The 23,503-nt window shown below is 43.6% G+C and overlaps 1 protein-coding gene across 1 annotated transcript in view; it reads left to right on the forward strand.

Annotated features, from left to right (window-relative positions):
* HEPACAM2 (HEPACAM family member 2) overlaps positions 1-23,503 on the forward strand; it is a 624,068-nt gene that overhangs the window by 352,846 nt on the left and 247,719 nt on the right. Inside the window, exon 4 of the mRNA XM_069648465.1 lies at positions 19,677-19,973. Within this exon, the coding sequence (XP_069504566.1) occupies positions 19,677-19,973 (297 nt within the window). The remainder of the gene's footprint in view (positions 1-19,676; positions 19,974-23,503) is intronic.

Genomic DNA, 23,503 nt, shown 5'->3' on the forward strand with positions numbered 1-23,503 from the left:
GACAGCCAGGCTGTGTAAATGGGGGATTTTCGCATAAAAGGCAGGACTCTTGGACTGGAAGTCAGAGTCGCCACTAGAACTGCAAGGAACCGAAGAGAAGCAGAGAAGAAGACGGCTGCTGCACCTACCCCGTCCCGGTGAAGCCCTGCTGCAGTCCTGAGCTATCCACCCTTCGACGAGCAGAGAAGATCCAGTCCTTCCCTTGAGCCTAGTGGGGTCAACCAGCTCATATCCCACAGCGAGAGGAACCTCTTCATGGTCGAAATCACTGCACCCTGCTGTAGTGGTCCGGATAGCCATCTGAAGACGCCTCTCCTGTTTTAAAGGAGTGCACCTTTTATTCACCGTCGCTGCTGCTGGCCTCATCCCTGAGTGGTGCAGACCCCTCCCGACGTCCTCCTTCTCGTCTCCGTGACCGAAGCTCCAGGAAGAGTGGGTCTGCAGGAAACTACCAGGAACAACTTCTGTGGCACCAGCTTCTTCGCTGAATAAAGTACTGTGTTCTGCTTTGAGGAACTAGGGTGAATCCCTTTTCTCCTCCTCCAAGGCTTGCCCTTGTCTTTCTTCCCTCTTATAACTTTTGCTTCCTCTGTTGACAATATCCAAGTACTCCTGGCAACGTTGAATCTTGAACTGTCTGACTCTGTGATCCTCGACAACAGGAACCCGGTTCCACTTGACACTGGCACCGGCCTATTGACTTTTGTATTTCTGTCAGCGAGTGTTCTCTGATTCTGTCTGCCTTGACAAAAGTATTGCCTTGACAAAAGTATTGCCTATGATTTTTGCCCCCAGCTCTCTCTGGTTAACCCAGGTGCTAAGTGTGTTTTGCCCCGGTAACATTTCTTGCTGCGGATACCCGTATCTTTAGTAAGACCGAACTGTCAAAAAGTGATTGCATACGTATTCACGGTAACGTCTTTTGTTTCACAACACCGGTCCACCAAAACATAAGGTACTTACCTTGAGTTGTTCTGTGCCAAGAGAATTGGTTGGTTGTAGTGTATTTTACGTGTGGTTTTGAATTTATAGAAGTGTTGTGTTTTATAACAGACGGTTTAAAAATAAATGTACTTTATATTTTTCAACCTGAAACCTTGAGTCAGTGTTTGCTTGAGTCACAGTACTTGTGGTCCCTTTGTGTAATCTCTGCTACTGCTCATATACTCTTGAGGCCTGGCTGCTCCGCTACTGCTTCCACTTTACCACAGTAGCACAGGCTTGTACCAAAGGTGAACTTGTTACCACGTGTAGTCTTAATTGTGTGTAGTGGTCCCTAAGGGCACTGCACAGGATTCTGCCTAGCAGTAACACTGACAAATTAAAGCCCACTTTTCCCACCTACTCGTTTGTGAAAAGTGTAATGCAGAAAACAGGTTTGAAGTTCGCCCTTGCCATGTGTAATATGCTGAACAAGTCCTGATGTTTATTTGAGATCATATCATTTGTATTCCTGTACATTACTTGTTTTTTTATTTCCCCACTATAAATGCAGGATTACAAGTAAAAGCAAAAAGTGAAGGAAGCCTAACAGCCAGGACTGGCTGCTAATCTCCTATGCATCGCGAGAGCTCTGTGAACTCGCTTTGTTTTTTAAAGTTCTAGACTTAAAGGCACACCACAAATGAACCATTCAGATAAAGAAACACTATTGCTATTGTCATTGGCCCCTGCATGCAGCATGTTGCTGCTGTGAATAAAAAATACATTTTGCATAAATTAACTTTGGGTCTCACCCTAAGTTAAAAGGGCAATCCAGATGTGGACCCCTTGCTCACTGTTCTTAGAGAGGCACAGCTTCACCTTACTGATGATGCCCAACAAGGCTGAAACACGTGTATGGGGTTGCTGTTGGTACTCTTGTTCTGAGTAGAATTGCCTAGTATTTCGGTGCTGGATGGCCCCTGGGCAGGATAAAGACTGATATGCAGGGAAATTTCTTCTCTGTGAAAGGGACAGTGAGCTAAAGATTTGGTAGAGTCTCTCCCAGGGGTTACTCACCCAAGAACAGGTCATTGGGCTGTGTTCGTGCTGGTAGAGAGATTCCCAGACCCCCCCTTGTTTTGCATAAATTAACTTTGGGTCTCACCGTAACTTGAAAGGGCAATCCAGACGTGGACCCCTTGCTCACTGTTCTTAGAGAGCGCAGCTTCACCTCACTGATGATGCCCAACAAGGCTGAAACACGTGTATGGGGTTGCTGATGGTACTCTTGTCCAGAGTCGAAATGCCTAGTGTTTCGGTGCTGGACTGCCCCTGGGCAGGACAAAGACTGATATGCAGGGACATTTCTTCTCTGTGAAAGGGACAGTGAGCTAAAGACTTCATAGATTCTCTCCCAGGGGTTACTCACCCAAGAACAGGTCATTGGGCTGTGTTCGTGCTGGTAGAGAGATTCCCAGACCCCCCCCTTGTTTTGCATAAATTAACTTTGGGTCTCACCCTAAGGTAAAAGGGCAATCCAGACGTGTACCTCCTGCTCACTGTTCTTAGAGAGGCGCAGCTTCACCTCACTGATGATGCCCGACAAGGCTGAAACACATGTATGGGGTTGTTGTTGGTACTCTTGTTCAGAGTAGAATTGTCTAGTATTTCGGTGCTGGACTGCCCCATGGCAGGACAAATACTGTTATGCAGGGAAATGTCTTCTCTGTGAAAGGGACAGTGAGCTAAAGACTTGGTAGAGTCTCTCCCAGGGGTTACTCACCCAAGAACAAGTCATTGGGCTGTGTTTGTGCTGGTAGAGAGATTCCCAGACCCCCCTTGTTTTGAATCAAAAATACAGTCCCGCAAACAATGAAACAGACATCAACTTTAAGAAGCTTTAAGAAAAATGACATACTTAGTTTTTTAGTGTAATTGCTATTTTTGGAAGTGTAAGTGCATTGATAGAGCAACGGGCTGTATGATGTTTTGGCATTCATATACGTTATGTACCCATCTCTTGTCTGATCACCAAAATATTCCACAATTTCTGCTGTAATATTTTCTGTCTGTTGCTAATTATTAAGCACTCAAAAGAAAGGCAGAGTAAGTGTTAGGCTGCCAGTCTAGCTCCTGCTCTGCATGTAGGACTTGCATGCCCCCTTTTAACAGCTCTGAACCTGCCCAGGGGACTTGACACCCTGATCCACGCTCTGCTTTGCTATCTAACTCCACTGACCAGGCTGTATATGAAAAACCACAGGCTCACTTCTTTCTGTGATGTTCTCAGGATGTATGGCAGCTAAGAAGGGTCAAATGCCCACGGGCTTGCCGCCTCGCCACGGCTCCACTGTGAAATAATAGACATAGTACGTGCTTTATGTGGGGGGGAAATCGAGTGGGGGCTCTAGTTAGGTGGCGTGACCTGCCAAGCCCCTAACTAGAACCCCCAGGCCCCCCAGGCCTATTGGGATGTGAGGGGGCTTGGTAATTACTTCACTCCCAGCTAGTGTGAGCCAAGCAGGAGAACTGGGGAACACTGGCATTATACCTTTGGTGCGTCCAGCCCCTCCTTTTGCTCCAAATAATGGCCGCCGAGCACCGCTGGCAGATGTCCTGTGGGGGGTTTGAGCCAGTGATTAAGAAGCAAAAGGAAAGGCCTAAAGCAACACATATTGTCATGATTCCTGCCCCTCATGTCCCCAGCCCTCCAAGATGTCAGGCTGGAGCCAGGCCACGATCACCTACATGGCCCTCAAGGGCCTCTCCATCCCTCCAAAGACCCACTTGGAGTCAGACTTGGCGCTTGTGGCACCAGACTCACTCACTCCCATAGGATAACATTGGGGATTGGACTTGTAGTGCATTGATGGGGACAAGATGGATGCCCCCACATATTTTGGTTTCCAGAACTGCACGTGCGGTCTAGTCTTTTGGGTGTGGTTCAGCCCAGAGACACCTGGGATATCCAGAGACTATTTAAGCCACACCCAGGCTGAGAAACATGCTTTGCGTTTTCTGCACCTGCAGGGTGACACTCACCGCGTTCAGATCGGTCTCCAGTAGGTCTGCATCTTTCTTCTGCGCTCAGGTCCTGCAAGAACAAGAACACTGTTAGGAACAGCCTTACCTTGCTGTGCTTCGGCCCATCATTCATCGCTCCTTCTGTTCTGCGGGCATCTTCGGCAGTGTCATTCCCATCCCGGCACGCCGCTTCCTAAGGAAAAGGGAAAAGAACAGAAAAAAGGCATTAGTAAGCATTCTGCAAATCTTCGCTTATTTTTAAATACTGTACGAGCTTCAAACGCTTACCCGAATCCCAGCCGCTCTGGGGGAACTCTGTCTCCGGAACTTCTCATCCATCTGCAAGAGGGAAAAGACACTCCAGGTTAGCGTGGAAACATCTAGAGGCGCCACATACCGCGCTCACCCACTGCATTTGTTCTTCATTATCGGCATCCACGCTGAAAACGTTGCGGCACCTAAAAGACACAGAACTCAGTTCAATGCAAATACAAAAGGGGTGCATCGCGCTCTCACTCACCGTCAGCGCTACTCATCTCAGCAGCACGCCGCCATCCCCGGACGCTGGCCATCATCTAAGGAAGGAAAGGAACGAAGTTAGAGAACTGTTCAAAAGACTCATTATACTTACATATCAGACTCTTGACAGTGAAGTAGCTAGGCAGCAACAAGCCCGCATCAATCAACGCACCCCTGCGCTGAAAGCAGGATGGGGAGCACACTATCCAAGAAAACAAGGCCCAGTCTCCAGTCGAATAGCCTCCAGGGAAGGGTTCGAGGTCGTAAGAGGTCAGAACAGGCTGAGTGACGTCCCCGTGGATAGTGCAATTTGCAAAATTAGAGTCAACTAGTAAATGTTCACTGTATTTACAGAATGTAACTCATCCAAATAAATCTCTTAGTCGGATCCAAAAGTAATATGCGTTTATCAAAAAGAAAATTCCAAGTTGGTCACTAATAAAATCTTAGTGAGGCCGCGGCTAACTCATCCCATAATTGTTATAGACATAAAGTGCCAATGCATTGCGGAGCATACAGCTCCTTCATCAGGGCAGGTCTAATTTACACAAACTGTGGAACATTTATACCAAAAGCATCAAGTTTTGAAAAACATAAACAAAATCGTGATTGTGTTACAAAATATAACCATGCGTGAAAACAATATAAAAATAACATACCAATTTTCGATGAGTTGCAAGGTAAATGGAAAAGGTGAATTAAGCCACACAGTAGGGAAAAGAAAAGATGCCAAAATAAATAATGTGTAAATGAAATAAATAGTTTTACAAAGGTAGCGGGCGCCCCTCTCTCGCAAAAATAAAAAATAAAAAAATAAAAAAATAAAAATAAAAAAATGTAAATGAAATAACACAGTTAATTTGAACATGATCAGAAAACCAAGGAAAGTTACCTCAAGGGATCGAGGTAGCCCGTGGAAAAAATGTGCGGGGAGTTGACAACAACTTCACGCAAGATCAAAGGTCTGGAAACCAGACCAAATCAATTCTTCAATCTGTAGGTGCAACAACATGTGTTTTAGTGGGTTGTCTCAGAATTTGTCATAGACACTAGTTGTAGAGGTCTGCAGGCTTACCTGTACTCGTAAAGCTACGAGTGTACTGAGGCTGGGATTGCGATGAAGCAGGGGACGCCATTCCGCATTGCCAGGGAACAGCGTTCCCAAGGTTACTCATACTAATATAAACACGTGACCCAAATGTGTCCATTGATCGACACGATGCCGATAGGCAGTTGCACTCTATGCAATCAGGCAATCAAGGCAATTCTCACCTCTACAACTAGTGTCTATGACAAATTCTGAGACAACCCACTAAAACACATGTTGTTGCACCTACAGATTGAAGAATTGATTTGGTCTGGTTTCCAGACCTTTGATCTTGCGTGAAGTTGTTGTCAACTCCCCGCACATTTTTTCCACGGGCTACCTCGATCCCTTGAGGTAACTTTCCTTGGTTTTCTGATCATGTTCAAATTAACTGTGTTATTTCATTTACACATTATTTATTTTGGCATCTTTTCTTTTCCCTACTGTGTGGCTTAATTCACCTTTTCCATTTACCTTGCAACTCATCGAAAATTGGTATGTTATTTTTATATTGTTTTCACGCATGGTTATATTTTGTAACACAATCACGATTTTGTTTATGTTTTTCAAAACTTGATGCTTTTGGTATAAATGTTCCACAGTTTGTGTAAATTAGACCTGCCCTGATGAAGGAGCTGTATGCTCCGAAGTGCATTGGCACTTTATGTCTATAACAATTATGGGATGAGTTAGCCGCGGCCTCACTAAGATTTTATTAGTGGCCAACTTGGAATTTTCTTTTTGATAAACGCATATTACTTTTGGATCCGACTAAGAGATTTATTTGGATGAGTTACATTCTGTAAATACAGTGAACATTTACTAGTTGACTCTAATTTTGCAAATTGCACTGCCCTTGGTAGGGCTTATACAGAGAGCGGCTGTGTGGCCAGGTTTGTTACCTGGTCTTCTGTATATTTTTGTGTTCCACGAGTCAGGGTGTCTCCAGACTCATCGTAGCCAGCTCCTGTGAATTTTTTGAAAGATGATTTATAACCTCAACCTTTTTTGATCTGTTTGAAAGTGAATTTAAACAAGTGGTGCCCACTTACTTACCTTCCTGACGTCCCCGTGGATACCAGGTGAGCGTTACAAATATGTGATATCAGCAGCCCTCCAGATAAGGTGCATAAAGGTCCTTTTTACGCACAGAAATCTTGTCAATACGACTCTTTTAATTCTTCCTTGCATACAGCTTGCACAGGCTGTTTATAGCAGCACCCACATAAATCAAGGAGTTCACTGGTGACAGCCTGGCCAGCAGCAGCTTGCAAATCCACCCTTTACTTTAGCAATCCACACAGTTCTTTTAAAGAAGCAACTGGGATGAGTTATTTTTTGAACACTCTCTTCTGTTAATAATCTGTCAAGATAATACTTTCTGAGTAATGTAGAAGGGAATTTGTGTTTTGTTCACTTTGTTCAACTGCCTGCATTTTGGATGTTACCGTGTTGTTAAAGTATTTTGAATCATAAACATGCTTTTCACATTGCTTTAGGACACATGTAGTATTGTGTAAAATAAACATTGTCTTAAACTAGGGCTGCATTTTTGTTCAATTTTCCTACATTTCAATCAGCTTTAATGCAGGCAGCGCAATTGCAGCAGCATGGGTATTTCATACTTTATTTTCTTTTCATCACAGAAGCACATCAATTGCATTTAATGGCTTGGGGTTCTTGATGTCAGAAGGAAAAGCTTATGGTGTTCCATATGAAGATGTGTTTTTTAAGTCTTAAGATTACAAGTGTTTGCGTGCAGGCACATGCCTGAAAGGGCACTGAACTTAGTTTGTTATTTTAGAGAGCAAGGAATAGTTCAGCATGTAGTCTGAACTTTAACTCCCTTTCTGATCACCCACCGCAAGCCAGTATAATGGATGCCCGTAGTAGAAGTGTTGTATATATTTTCAGTGACACAGATTGTACCGGTACCTCTCAACAGGACTGCTGTATATTCAGGCAATGTAGCCTAATTTATCAGCAGAGCTGCTATACGCATGTCATGGGACAATGCCAATTATTCACAGCCGGGTTTATTGCATCATGCCCACATGTATTAGCAGGACTGCTATATTTTGAGACAGTTTGTTTGTTGTTTGTTTGTTTGTTTGTTTAATCATGTATAATGCGCACCAGACCCGAAGGTATCAGGGCGCAACAGATACAGGATTTTCAAGGCTTAGGTACAATGGTTACAACATATAGACATAAGTAGTACAGATGTAAGAGCTGAATACATGAGTAAAATGTGGAATATACAGAAAGTGGTTACAGAGCATGGATAAAGATCATACGAGTACATTACAATGTGTAGGTCAAACATGAAGAGGTCTTAATGATCCATAGACTTGAGCAGTTTGATGTAACTGTGTCTAATATTCAGATAGGGTTGGTCTTCTCTGATGGGGTTAGGCAGGGAATTCCATAGTTGCGCCGCTTTGATGGGGAAACTACAGCCACCTACTTTAGAGAGCTTAAATCTCAGGATATTGAGGCAGTTGGTGTTGATTAGTCTCCTAGGTCTAGCTGAGGTTTTCCTATGGAATCTATCAATAAGAAAGCTTGGGGCAGAGTTATTCAATTTTTTGTATAAGGGATGCTGTTTTAAGTTGGATTTTGTTGTGCGTTTAAGGCCAGTTGTTTTGGCGCCCGATCGCTGATATGTGTGATCTTTTAGCCACGCCCAGTGCTGCTTTTAAGGCATTATTTTGGAGGATTTGTATCCTCTGGATGGTTGTTATGTTGGCACTGATATATAGGGCATTACAATAGTCTAGCCTAGAGAGTATGAGGGCTCTTGCCAGGATAATCCAATTGTCTTCAGACAGAAAGGGTTTGCCAGTTCTGATGAGTTTACAAGTGTAGGCAGTAGCAAAGGCCATGGAGTTCACTTGTTTAGCGAAGGAGAGATTGGAATCTAAGTAGAACCCAAGGGTCTTGACCTCCTTGGCTACCTTAATGAGGTTACCATCAATTATGAAGGAGGAATATTGGTTGGTAGGGGTACCCATGATGAAATCACAAACATGTGTTGGCATTTTCTGCAGCAAGGTAATGTGCTGAGCAAGAACAGTGTCTGAGGCTTCCCACTGGTATCACTACAAAATATCGAATCCCATTACTGCAAGGTAGAAAACCTTGCATGGAAAACACATTTCTCCCCAAAAATAGATGGGCGGTTGGGTGGGGGTATTTAATACAGTGGGGGGATTTGGTGGGGATGGGTAGGGTGCAGGTGGGGTCTTCCCCGCATTAAAAATACAGAAAATGTGTTGTTTTATATGCAAGATTTTGAACCTCACAGTAAAAATAAATGGTATTTTCATGTAGATCCTTCCCAACATTCTCCTGAGCTGGTGTGATGCACACTGGCGAATAGTGTGAGAAGATGGCTCTGCTATCATATACTTCAATCCCTTCTGTTCGGTCTTGCGCTTTTAAAATCTCAGCTTCTCCAATGTCCGATTACTGAGTCCCACTGCCAAAAATATAGCACGTTTCAAAGCCTCATTATGAATCTCCTAACTCATGTAGGATACTCCAAAGCGGCTGAGAACCTTTGACAAGCAAGTTATGTCAGGCAAGTCTCACATGGAACTGCCAGTGCCCTAACCATATGTGCCTTGAGAAAGGTAGCTCAGTGGGTCAATAACACTGCTGTAGAGATCATTGTGTAACATGTTAGTTCAAATCCTGTTGATAGGCGAGTTAATGTGTCTGCATCAGAGGTAGGCTTTTAAGATGCAAGCAACATTCAATTGAGACAGAACTGGCAGCTTTCGACTTATCAAAAGGTCTACTAAATGTTCAGTGATTCAGAGCACACACATTTCATCAGCGATGCTATACTTGTAATGGCTCAGAACACATATCTCATCAGGGTCGCTATACCTGTAATGGCTCAGGACACACACCTCTCATAAGGACTGCTATACCTGTAATGGCTCAGAAGTAGAACATGCACATCCCATGAGGGCTGCTATGCCTGTAATGGCTCAGAACACACACATCTCATCTGGGCTATTATACTTGAAATGGCTGAGAACAGACACATTCCACCAGGGCTGATATACATGTAATGGCTCAGAAGAAGCACATCCCATGAGGGTTGCTGAATTTGCAATAGCTCAGACCACACACATCATCGGGCTGCTATACCTGTAATGGCTCCGTACAAGCATACCTCATGAGGGCTGCTATACTTGTAATAGCTCAAAACACACATCTCATCTGGGCTCTTATACTTGTAATGGTATACAGTTCTGGTAAAACATCTGCATTCAAGCAAGTGCTGCATCTGGTAAAACAAACCTCTCACTCTATAATTCCCAGTCTAATGGCCAAAAGAAGGTTTTCACACATCCAAAATGGAGCACCCAATTGTAAAGCTGCACTAGATTTGTAAATGGAAAAGGCATTTTTAGCTGTTTGAATATTTATTGGTGAAATGTCAAAATACTAAAAGGAGAAAAAGAGCAATACAGGAGAACAAAGTGGGGGGGGGGTGAAGGGGCCGAGAGAACAGAGAACGTATTAGACAATCCAAAACAGGATTTCAAGCAACAGGAATAGAGAGACCAACAAGCTACATAGGGTAGCAACAAAGAAAGTGAGAAGGGAAACCGAGGTAAATAAAAGGACACACACACAATCGGAGTGTGGAATTAAAGCAGAGTAAAAGAGACATATAGAGACAGTTAAATAAGAAAACTGTTATGGTCACCTGGTCTCTGCGGGAGCGTTGTGGCATGGTTGCAGCCCTCCCTGAACTTGAATCACCCCCTTCAGGCCTCTCCCTCAGCAAAAATGCTGTGAGTGGTGGTACGTGGTGATACTGCTCCTGCGTGGAGATAAGAGTGTGTGAGTGCGCCAATCTGTGATTGTTGTACCTCTCGAAACCTTCACCCCAAAGTATGGTTTCTGTGAGCATACGCCGGTCCATAAATCTCACCTGTGACTTATGGAAGATAAGCTCTCTGTCCTGCTCCTTCTGGCAGGGCGCGTCAAATGGGATATATTTCCTTCACTTATCCCTGATAAGGATTAGTCCAGTCCAGCTGCGACTATGCTTCTCCTTATGATTGGTAAGTCTTTCTTGAGCTCTTGTGATGCTGTTTGTTCTGTTTAATGTGTTTATATGTTGCTCCTATTTATGCACGCAAAAATGTCTCTCTTCTGTTTTCTTCCCTTAGGTGGAAATGCGGCCTCAATGCAGCTGTGAGACGTGGCCGGATGGAAGAAGGATGCTACCGCAATGTTCGACAGCAGGTAAGTGATGGTTTAAGGAAAGCGCAAAGTATGGCGAAGCGCAACCTTAAACTGACTGTTTTTTGATGGCTAACCTTGCCTTCTGTTTTTCCTTGCAGGCGCTGCTGTCCACGATGGAGCATGTCGTGCTGCGGTGCCAAGATGAAGAATATCGGCGTTCCGGAAATTGTAAAGATGAATGCTTGGTTCGCCGAAGAGATGTACAGGTAAGAACAGCTTCCCCCAGTTGGTAAGTATGCTGGCAGGAAGCAGGATGTCCAGGAAGCAGGATCTTCAAAGGTAAGTCTGACCTCAGGCGACGGTGAGCGTTACACTGCTTGCAAGTGCAGAATAACGCAAAGCATCTGTCTTGAGGATCGGGCCAGTTTATATAGCTCAGATCGTGGGCACGGCCATTAGGGCCGGTTTACCAGCCACACCCTGCCATTCCTAGAGAGTGAGCACATGCGAAGGCAATCTATTAGCAGCCACACCCAAGAATGCACTTGGGGCTGCTTAATGGATGGAATGTTCAAGGTTAAAGCATCCTGCTTAATGGATGGAATGTTCAAGGTTAATGCATCGGTGCTATGTCCATATTAAAAGATTTTTGGTGTTAAATGGATGTTCTTGTTTACTTTTGTTCATGAGCCTGGTGCCAAAGGCGCCAGGACAGTGTCCACCAAGGTCTCCTGTGCATGCAACCCCTGCATGCCTGTGCCCCTGACTTCATGACCATGACAAAAACACAGATAAACAACAGACATGGAGACCTGGAAATAGAAAATCCAGACTAGAGAAATGCAGGCCAATAACATAAGAGTCAGTGCAAGAATGATAATCAAAAGTAGTAGCAACCACAACAGAGAAAATGAAAAAAAAACACATATAGCCAGAGTGAAGCAATGGCATGAGAGAGGAAGAGGAGTTATATCAACCGATACACAAGATATAGGAGGGAAACAGCAATAATAGAATGCAGGGAAGGGAGAGGCAGAGTGACAGAGCAACAGACTGGAAAACGTGGCATAGCAACACTTAAGGGTGAGAGGCAGAGCATCAGAAAGTGAGAGACGGGGGAAACAGAGTAGCAAAGGTAAGGAGGGTGAAGCAAAAATGTGGAGCGTCTGTCAAGCAGGTAGTTCCAGGCAGCAACAGTAGGCCCAAGAGGCAGAGAAGTGATGCTGGTAGAGCGAGGGACTTCATTTATGATGTAACTAGCTGCCATTTGAAGTAGTTCTTAACAGATTTGTAGTGTCCAAGTATAATGAAGATGAAGCTGGGCAGTAGGCATTGACAAGTTTTTTTACGCTGTTTCTGAACACAGTTTTAATTTTACACACCAATTGGATAGTTTTCAGACACTTTTTTACCATCTTGCGAAGGAGAAAACTAATTTTTACTCTCTTAGATTTGGATTAACTCTCTAATTTAAACAATTGGGAGTAAAATACTCTCATGCCAAAATCTTATCTGGAGCACTGGACACCTGTGGGCCTGCTGGAGGTTAGCGCCTTTCACCAAGAAACAGAAGGAGGGCTGGGTTGCCAGGTCTCTCCTTTTGTTTATTAGAGAAGAGCCAACACCGAGCCGGCAGCCCTTTCATGAAAATGCCACGTGGTTAAAGGGCTGCCTGCAGGTGTCAGTGCTTCTGATTAGAAAAAAGGGAGAGGCAAAGCCCTTTAACCATGCAGCTCTTCAACAAAAACAGGCTGCCTGAGGTTTCAGCGTAGGTGGGGCTATTCAGGTGTGAGCTTCGGCAAGGTCCTGGCTCAAGAGCCTTTTTTGGAGACTTCTGGGGCTCCGTCGCGGGTAACCATTGCCCACTTAAATCTCTGGTCATAGTTTCATATCTTCACGTCTGGGCTATTGTAATGCTCCACATCTTCGACTGATAATTATTGGGCTGAAAAGACACCCAAACAAGGCTCACTAGTTTTATGTAGACTTAAGAAATTCAGTCACATCTCGCCAGCCTTTCCACTGCTTCACTGGCTCCCAGTTCAGCAGCGATTTGTATAAAACCCTGTGTTATTGGTCACAAGACGGATCCGCATTCTTTAGGGACAAACTGCGTATTGATATGTGGCGTTCTGCAGGGACGTCATTTGGAGTAGGTAGGGGTCGCAACTGTAACCTCTGGCAACCCCAATGCAACCCCTGACACTGCCTCTGCGACCCCTTGGGAAGGGCTCATATTTCAAAAAGGAATCCTTTCTTTTTGAAGTCACTGGGACTTCAAAAAGAAATGGTTTCCGTTTCAGTTTTCTGTAACAAAAATAATTTCTTTTTGAAGTCAGACCCAATTAAAAAATAAATTATTTCATTTTGAAATCGGAGCGCCCCCCTAACCCTTAGAACATGGATGGCTCTGGCTCCTGTGCTTTGCTGGGCATGACGGGATTTACATGCGAGCTGGAGCATGGGAGCCAGAGTCATGCCTGCAGAGGATGGATTATGAACAGGACCTTTATTTTTGTGTAAAAGTGAATGTGTGTATGTATTATGTAATGTACGTCTGTATATATAATGCAATATTTGTGAATGAGTGCATTATGTTTTGGTGGCTGGGCGTGCTTGTGTGGGTGAATGGTGAATGAGTGCATGTATAAATGAGCAAGTAGTGTGTGAATGTGCGTGCTTGTGTAAAAATCCCGGATTATTTAGCAGTAATCTTCTTTTTACTCCTAGTCTCACTCGTCCTAATCCCAGTACTTGACTTTGAAACACCTTGCCTTAAACATAAGTACTGGGATGGGATGTTAAAGGAATACTGGACTGAGGAGTTGATTTTGAGGGTTGGAGGAGGACAGTGCGAGGGAGAGGGGACATGTGGGGAGTGTGGGGCAGGAGAGGAGTGCACTAATGCATAAAGTTCATCAATGATAAAGCAGGCATGATATGTATTAGTGGCTAGACTGGCATTTTGGTACAGCCAGTATAGTCATCTCTTACTCTGGCATGACATTTTTACTGGGCATCTATAATGAAGTAAGCATGATACGTGTATTACCTGTCTAGCCTGGCATTTGGGTGCAGCAAGTATAGCCTTTTCTTACTGTGTCATGGCATATTCTAGGCATATTTATTTATTTTGTATTTATCTTTACACTTGAAAGCACATTAGGCCCTCAGGCATCAAGGCGCTGTTGCAAAACATGTTACTCGCAATACTTAGAAATGAGCAGGAATCGCACAAAGCACAAGGCTGTAATTGTCAATGAATAAGTAACAGGCACATATCATATGCAGCGAAAGGCTGGAGGAGTCATATCATGTGGGTTACAGGCACATATCGTATACAGCGCTAGGCTGGAAGAGTCATATCAGATAGGTTACAGGCAAATATTGTATACCGCGCAAGGCTGGAGGAACTTGAGTAGTTATGAAGTAACTATCATAAGTGTTATTATGTGTCTAGACTAGCCTGTTGGTGCAGCTAGTCTAGCAATTTCTTACTGTGGCTTGACATTTTGTACTGGGCATCGCTTATAAAGCAATCATGATAAGCGTAATTACCTGGCTAGACTGGCATTTGGGGGAGGCTAGTTTACCCTTTCCTTACTGTGGCATATAATAGTTTTCTGGGCATCTATAATAAAGTAAACATGATAAGTGTTATTACGTGGTTAGACTGGCATTTTGGTGCAACCCATCTAGGTACATCTCGCTGTGTCATGACATTTTTTACTGTACATCATGAAGGCTACAGCAAACATGATACGTGTTATTAGGTGTCTAGCCTACATTGTGCAGCCAGATTTGACATGTTTTCTTCTTGTGGCATTGCATTTTTAAAAGGAAAGTGGTAAAATAGCTCAGTGGGTTCAGTGCTCGCTGCTGCAATCAATGTTTGATCTGCAGGTTCGAATCCCGGCAAGGCCAACTTCATTCTTCCGAGGTTAATAAATGAGTATGATAATTGTATTTAAATATGTTCTATGTTTGGTGTTTTGCTGAAAGTGCTATATAAATAACAAATCATTAGCATGAATCAAGCATTAATGCTGCTGTCTATTGTCGGTGACTTGCATCTACTCGTTCTCTGGATACTGTAATACTGCAATGTAGGGGCTCTACTTACCATTGAATGACAATACCTGACATGCAGCTATAACTGGCATAATTTGGAAGTAACTGGCCATACAATGCTGGTGTGGCATATCTAAGGCATTGCCTCAGCCTATGTTGATTTTTATAGGGTCTAACCCTATCATATTATGACCCCATCCGTGGCATATGAGAGAAACGTGTTAAATTATGGTTGGTATCTAAAATATTCTTGTTCGCTTTAGTATCTATTTGGTATTTAAAACATTGTACATTTATGTGGTTTTCTCTATGCCGCAAGCCACTTACGGTGATGTCACCTGGGTTAAAGAGGAACTAATGCCCTCCAGGTCAAAGGTCATGTGACATCACTTCCTGTGAGCTCATCAGGTGTGTGATATCACTTCCGCTACCCTTGGCATTTTGGTGAATCGATGTCTAGGGATGGAAAATGTGGAACAACCGGTTCATTAGCTACCAGACTTAGCTAAGCTAAGGAAAGCAATACAGATCTTTCTTTCGCTTCTGTAGGTGCTTTCTGTAGAGCATCTTTGCATATTCCTTTAGCAGCATCGTGCCTCGAGGGGTGATAGTGGAATGTATAAATGTCTCAATAAAACAGAGCTAGGTGTAAGCGCTGCTTTCACTTTCTGAATCGACCTCCAACGCATTGTTCTGACACTTGAGGTTTGGCTAAGAATCGAAGAAGCGCCTGCCCAGAATGTCTCGGATTTTCAATGCATTTAGGCCCTCCCTTCAGGTATACCGAGTCACAAGTGATTGAGGGTCCAGAGTTCGTGTCCCATCTCTTTTGTTCTGCCTGCATTTCTGAACTGGCACCTGTCCAGTGCATTGGCCAGCACACCGCGCCCCTTTAATACCAGAGCTGGAAATGATGAAGGCTGTGAGTCATGATCCTTCATGTAAATAGAGGCGCAACGAAATGGCCATGGAAAAGAACGCACTCACCAACCCGGTAAGAGTGCTCATAGCTAAGGTTACCTCTATTGCAGAGCTCTGGGCCTGTGTGACCTTTAGTGTACAGGTTCAAATACCAGCAAGGCCGCTTTGCCTTTCTTTGTTGTGAGGTAGAAAACATGAGCACCATCGTTTGGGTAACAATAACAGTTGATATTATTTAAGTGGCAATAACAAATCAGATTATGCCAAGTGTTTTGAACATGTTCAGTGCTATTCGTATTAGAGGACAGAGGTGTCCTTATAGATCCTCTTACACTGGCAAACAAGTAGCAGAGACAGACACCCTGGGTGAGACAGATTAGATAAAAACACACACTGACAACGAGTGACAGACTGTGCAATGTTGTGTCGCCATTTCTCTCCTGGCACCCTTGGTGCCATACACTCCGCCCTCCTGTGCCAACCCTGCTCCCGAGCGACCCCCCTTTAGCAAACCCTTTCACAGCCTTGTCCAAGACAACTTGGTGTGCCATCTCCATCCCAACATTTTGCTCCCACTTTTTACCACCTGGCTGTGCTATGCTAAGTACCTAGTTCACTCTCCTTTGTCTCTTTTTATTTTTTCCATGTGCCCATCCAAGTTAGGGGTAGATGCCGGTGCTGAGTGAATTGTGATGGGGGATGGTTCACACCTTCTTGGGCCTCTCATGTCCTGGGATACTCCCTCTAATGTAGTGGCCTACAAACATTTTTGACCTGGTAACCCTGAGATAAATGCGAGCAGGCTGACCCCCCACCCCACCCACAATGCCAATTGACAGTAAGTCCAAATGGCTATAAACTATCGCGTGCCATTGCAGCACCCAGCTCCCAGTATAGTCCCTGGGCTCCCCACCTGCTCCCATCAAAGACATCCTCATCCCAATCCTATCGCAGTCCCTGGGCTCATAACACCCCACCCCACCACAGACCCTATGCTCTCCCCAATCAGCTTCCACTACTATCCTATGGCTCCCCCACCCTGCTCCCACCACAGTTCCTGGGCTTTCCCCACCCTGCTCCAAGCAATGTCCCAGGGCCAGCAGCAGCTGGTGAATTATTTAAGTGGAGGCGCATACATATTTCTCCCAGATATGCCACAGTGACCGAGCGTAGCGAGGGACCCTGAACCAATTTTAAAATAATGAGTTAAAATGTTGCATTTTAGAGCACACTTTATTAAAAATTGGGTAAAAAGCCAAGCAGTTTGCAATTGGCGCTGGGGGGCCCACGGGGCAGGCATTGTATGTTTTACTGGACATCGGTTACAGCTTCTGTATTTCTCTATGATCCATTTATGTTCTACAAATTGAGAATGTCACTAACATGCAGTATGCTAAGAAACAATTCTCAAAATGACTAGAATTTAAAGAGGCTGAATGGAATGTTTCAGTATGTCACAAGTGCGCAGGTTATAATGATCCATTTACCCAAAGAGAACAGTATTAAATATACTTTTTAACCAGCCACAGCAATTTAGTTGTGTTTGGAACATCAGGAATCCAATGTGGGCTGCTGAATCCAAACACTGCAGCCTGTGTGTGTGCTAGCTGTAATAATGTGGGAATCTGTCCGAGTCCCAGTCTCTACTTATTGAGAATCGGTTCGCTATTATTATATCTCTGTTTGTACTTTGCAGTTTGTTTAACGCTTACACCCTGGGTATCCAAGCGCTTCTATCTTCTGCGAGTGGCTTACATTGTGGCTGAACACCAGTTTTCTTCGGTGTAGTTTCCATTATGTGACTTACCCGAATCAAAGATTTCCGCTTCTTTTTCTGGGGGCTAGCGTTGCACCACTGCCTGTCCACCTTGCTACAAGTCTATTTGCTACCTTCTGCGGGGATATAGGCTGTATAATAATGCACTTTCCATCCTGTGCTGCATGGTAGGGACTCCTGTTGATTCCTCCCAAAAGCACTGCCCAGAATAAGACCAGTTTTCAATTTGTCGTATTCTGTGCAGCGCAGTACTTCCACTTCCACTGCTGGCACTATAACACTGAGATGGCTTAGTGGGTTAAAGATGAAAGGAGTGAAGTTACTTTTGCATCAAGATTCTTGAAAGGAGCAGAAAGGATGCACTCAGTGTTGGATCGAGAGGCAATTGTTTGTGTGTAGGCGGTGAACAAGTTCAAAACATATCTATGGGGAAGGGAGTTCAGAGTGAGGACAGGCCACAAACCATTGGTGAGCATTTTCAATAAAGGTGTTCTGGAGTGAGTATCTCGAAGAATAATGAAGTGGGTGAGCAGCATGCAAGGATTACAGTTTAAGGTTGAACATGTGCAGGGACGGGACAGTGTGGTTGTGAATGCTCTATCAAGAGCAGCAATCACATCAGTGATGGAAGAGGAGGAAGAAAGTCTGGAGTGTATGGAAGTGGAAGGAATATTTCAGGTTCAGGAGTGTGTGATGCACAGGTAGTGGGATGAGGCTTGTGCCCATGATGTGGCATATCAAACTGTGGTGCAGTTACTGCAGAGTAATTGAAGAGGGGCGTGTGAGATGTCGGAAGTGAGGAGGTACCAGAAGGTGCGAGATGACCTGAGTGTGATGGATGGACATTTGTGCAGAGGACATTGCTTGGACATTGCTTTTGATCTGTTGGGGCCGTTCAATATAAAAGGTGCAAGGGACTCCTATCTGTTAATTGTGATGGATTTACAATCAAAATGGCCACAGATGTGTATGTTAAGAGATGTGAGTTAAAAAAGTATAATAAGGTTTTTGGAACCATTGTTTTGGCGAAAGAGTTGTCTCGGGAGATGTTTGTCGGAAAATGGACCGCAGTTGGTGTCTAAGGAATTCACAGAATTTTTATAGAGGAATGGTGTGCAACAGGTGACCACAGCACATTATCATCCCAAGGGAACGGTCCTGTGGAAAGGTTTAATTGCACATTGGTGGATGTTATAATGAAAATAGTGCCTACAGGTGGAGTTTGTATCAGGGCAGTAATGGAAAGGGTTTTCCAAAACAGGTTAGCTTCTCATACGGTGACAGGGGTATCACCATTAGAATTGTTGAGGGGCAGGAAACCCAATTCACATTTGTGTCCAGAATTGATGGGAAGATGGAGCTGTGGTGGTGTTGATGTGAACAAAGTGCAGGATAGAATTCTGCAGAGTGAGATAAAAAGTAAAGTGAGATTTGATGATAATAAGTCATCGAGAGAGGTATGTGTGAACCCAAGTGATTTGATAAAGATTAAATTGCCAGGCAAAGTGAAGAAGGGTGAGAGGGTGAGTTGAGATTTCTAGAGAAAGGGGATGTGGTCAAAGATCTGGGTGCCTCCATCCTGGTGAAAGGCAGAAGTGTATGGAGTAAATAAAGAATGGCTGTGGTGAAGGAGGGAGGTGTTAGAAATCTTCAGTGGAAGGAAGGGAGGGGTTAGGAGAGCATTAAATGTAGCATTTATTTTGTGTCCGGGCCAGCTGAGTGACATCACAGCTGGGCAGAATGTGGTGGACATGGAGATTCCAACTGGTGACAGTTGAGAGAGTCTGCCAAAAGGGAGGTCGCTTATTGAACCCAGTACTGATGAAAGCATGAATTAAAATAACAATGAAACCACATAACAGAGCTTACTTTCTGTTCATTTATTGGTGTAACAGATAGGTTTCACTATAACTAGAGGGCGGCTAAAGCCACCCTATAATATATATGTATACATATTTATCACAAGATAGGAAAATGATAATAGAAAATAACATCTTAAAGCATTGGTTACAGTAGTAGCATTATTTCAAGCATCTGATGTATCTACTCTTTCTCCACTAATAACCAACCATCTCAAATAGTTCATACAGTGACAATTCATATTTTCTAATTTGTAATCAAATACTTGCTTGTCTCTTGTAGATGGACCATATGGACTCACAGTGAATTCCGATAAAGGACTGAAAGTTGGTGAAGTCTTCACTGCTGATGTGGGAGAAGCCATCCTATTTCATTGCTCTGCAGACTCAAATCCACCAAATGTGTATTCCTGGATTCGAAGAGGGGGCAACACAACCCATATAGTCAAGCATGGGCCACATTTTGAAGTTGTGTCTGACAAAGTGGCAAGAAAGACAACAGATTACATGTGCAGGGCTTATAACAATGTGACTGGCAAAGGTGACGAAACACAGTTCACAGTGATAATTACTTCCATAGGTAAGGCACTTCCAAGATATGCTTTTTTGAAGATTGCCTATAAACATAGTTTAAAGGTGTTCTACTGGCTATCCTAATGACACACATGTTCATTACAGAAGAGAGAATGACAAAGGACAAAGCACTGCAAGTACAGTCCATGTATAACCTACACTCTACTCCAATAGCTATATGGCCCTTATTACAAGTTTGGCAGTACAGAAACAAAGGTGCCAGTAGCAACGTACTGGAACACTTACCGGACCGCCAAACTATAATAAGCCAGTAGGGCCATTGAACTAGGAGGACCTGCCAGAATTTCAGTCCCCTACCGGCATGTTTTTCACTGAAGCGCCAGGGATCCATGGGAATGGGAAATAACCGTACCGCCGCCGCTTGTGATATCTGCTTCATCTCCTCATCTTTTAAGGAAGGTTATAGTCCCAGATATGCTAAAACAGGTTTGGGTCATGCCATTACTGAAAAGACCCTCATTGTATCCACTTGATTGTAGCAACAATCGTCCTTTTACTAAATGCCTTTTCTCCTTAAGATATTAGATCCAGCTGTCTTCATTCAATTTCAGTCCATTTAGGAAATGTCCATCTCCTGGGAGACCACCAGTCCAGATTTTGCGCAGGTAGAAGAATGGATTCGGCCCTTTTAGATATTAAGGATTCTCTTTTACATATCTTAAACTGTGGTTAAGTGGGCTTATTAATGCTACTTAAACGTTTGGCAGCGTTTGAGACCATTGACCGTTTGCTGTTATGCAATTGTTTTAAAGAGATGGCAAAGGCATTGGATTCTCGGGGCGAATTGGGTGGCCTATTTTCTGAATTACTGTTCCTCATTTATAAAAACTGGCTTTCTCAATTCCAGTACTGAACATGTCCTGTCTGTCCCCTATTCTTTTCAACATTTATACTAAATCCCTTCACAACCTTCTGTCAAACCATAGTGCCGTGTTCCAGAACTACTCTGATAACACTCAGCTGGTTTTCTGTTTTGATTGCGACTGCCAGCAAGATTTTGGACACCAATAAACAATTTTGAAATGCATAAATTCGTGGCTCATAATTGGTTGGGCCTCAATCAAGATAAAATGAAATTCCTATTTGTTCCCCCTCCGCGTTCCTGCTGAAAAGCATAGCGACTTTCGCTAATATCGCCTTTGAAAATAATACTATACATGCTCAGACTAAGGTTAAGACCTCGGGTATGGTTTTGATTCTTCTTCAATAAATCCTTCCAAAAAATACCAATTACCTTGTAATTCTACTCAGACAAATTAGACCCTGTTTATAAGAAGATCATTATGCCATTATAGCTAGAGCACGTATAGACTCTAGATTAGACTGTTGTAATTCCCTATATGCAGGCATTCCTGATTCTTCTATTCAGTGTTTACAAGTTATCAAAATTAAATTGCCAGCATCGTTACTCAAACTCCCAAATATGCCCAAATCTCTCCAGCTCTGAGAAAGTTGCATTGGCTTCCAATAAGAAGTAGTTTTGACTTTAAGCCGCTAACTCTGGCTCCTAAAGCCCTTTTTGGTAATTGTCCTGGATATCGCAAGCATCACTTCAAATGGCACGCATCTTCCAGACCCAAGCATCCCTTAACTTTGAATACCATGTTTATTCAGAGATGTAAACACTGTGGGGCATTTGGTAGATCAAGCGCAGTCATAGTTGCCAAACTATGAAACATTTCTTTACTAATCTGCTTGGCTTAGTTTCCTGCTAGTTTGTTCAAAGACTGTGAAACTTCTTTGGTTGTAATGCCCCTTCACTCCCACCACAATAGCGATATGTCAGTGACTGTGACAGCTGGACCAGGTTTTTTGTCACTCTCAGCTGTATCCTGTGGGTCGCAGCGCTAAAGAGGGATTGGGCCGTTGTAAATCATGCAAAACACATGAACTATGCATAACATGCAGTCACATGCAAGTTGCATAACATTTGTCAGATATGTTGATGATACATTCAATGCATGTCCACTTGTCTGTAACATTGACTTAATGCAGTAGAAAGAATGTATGCTACATAGAGTGTTCACTCTTTAACAAATTAAAGCAGTAGAACTTATTTTGATTGGGTACAAGCATAGTGTTGCACTGTTGAACATAGTGAACAGACCATCTTTAGTATTAGTAGTAATTCAAAGCCATCTATAGAGAGAAAATATAGCCTGAGCTACCTATGCAGGCTGAGCTCATTAGACTTTGTTCCACAGACGCCTCCCTATCACAAACAGTGTAGGTAGGGTGAGGACTAATTGGCCGTCTTTCTGTATTCAGTTCCAGTCGGGCACCTTATGTTGTCTTGTGTTAATATGCTTTGACTGAAGGCTATGACACAGTTTTCGCTTGCACAGTGCTTTATTCTGCAATATGGCCACCTCACAGGACTGAGGGGCAGGAAGGAAATCTTACAGCCCGCAAGCCAAAAACATGAAGAGTAGTGTGCCCAGAGATCAGCACTGATGGGCTCCCAGCCGGCCCTGCCTGCCAGCCAGCCAGCTGGCAACCAAGCCAAAGGGGAGAGAATGGTTGTGCAACAGAAGTGAAGGTCCTCCAAAACAGACTAGCAGGCGAGAGAAATGGTAATCTGCGCAGCTTCTATACCGGGGAATCCTTTTAATGAAAACATTCAGGAGGGGTTGTATGTGAGAATTGCGAATTTGCCATGTTTGCAATTCCCTGAAAAATGAGCAAAGTTTTCCAAGTTGTTATTTCAATGTATGGTACATTTGTATACAGTGGCAAACTTCCACTGCTCTAGTTTCAAAGCCCCTAGGCTTGACGGTGTGTGCAAAATGTGGAACAATTGAGAGGTACATTTGCACTGCCAAAGTGAGGATGTCTGTCACAGTGCCTTGATGTCTGCTAGTTCAACATGCTGAGGGAAGGAGCAGGAAGGTACTCACAGAAAAAAGGACAGGAAGCACATAATATTATGCTGCTTAGATGCTTATTTCCTAAAGGTTGTTAGGCTGCCTCAAAGTCTGCAGTGACAGTCTGGCACGCTTCTGTTGTGCTATGTTTTGAAATATGTTGTTGAAAATGGCTATGACAAGGGTGCATTATATCCCCAGTCCTATTCTGCTTATAGATGAATCCCTTAATCAAGGTATTAAGCAAGATACCCTGAGATGCACCATTTTCGTGTAATGAGAACATCAGCATCCTGTGATGAAGTTCTCATTAACAAAACCCTCAGTGGACTCAAAAGACAATTCGCAAAGTTTGAAGAATTGTGTTTCACAAGCGGATGGGCAGTGAGTTACAAGAAGACTAACCTAATGATTTGTGGAAGAAGGTCAAGGAATGCTAAGAAGCTGAGTCTAGGGAACAACAAAGACAAGATCAAAGAAGTAACATATTTTGATTAGTTATTTATTTATGGTACTTATAGAGCACACTGTTCGCCCAAATGCATCGTGGCGCTAAGCAATACTGGGGAAAGCAACCAGCAGCAAGGGATTAGAATAGAAACATTTTCAACTCTCGCCTGAAGGTCAGGTAGTCCTCATTATTCCACAATGA

The sequence above is a fragment of the Ambystoma mexicanum genome, chromosome 2q, assembly GCF_040938575.1.
Source record: "Ambystoma mexicanum isolate Mex_15411 chromosome 2q, UKY_AmexF1_1, whole genome shotgun sequence".
NCBI classification, from domain to species: Eukaryota; Metazoa; Chordata; class Amphibia; order Caudata; family Ambystomatidae; genus Ambystoma; species Ambystoma mexicanum.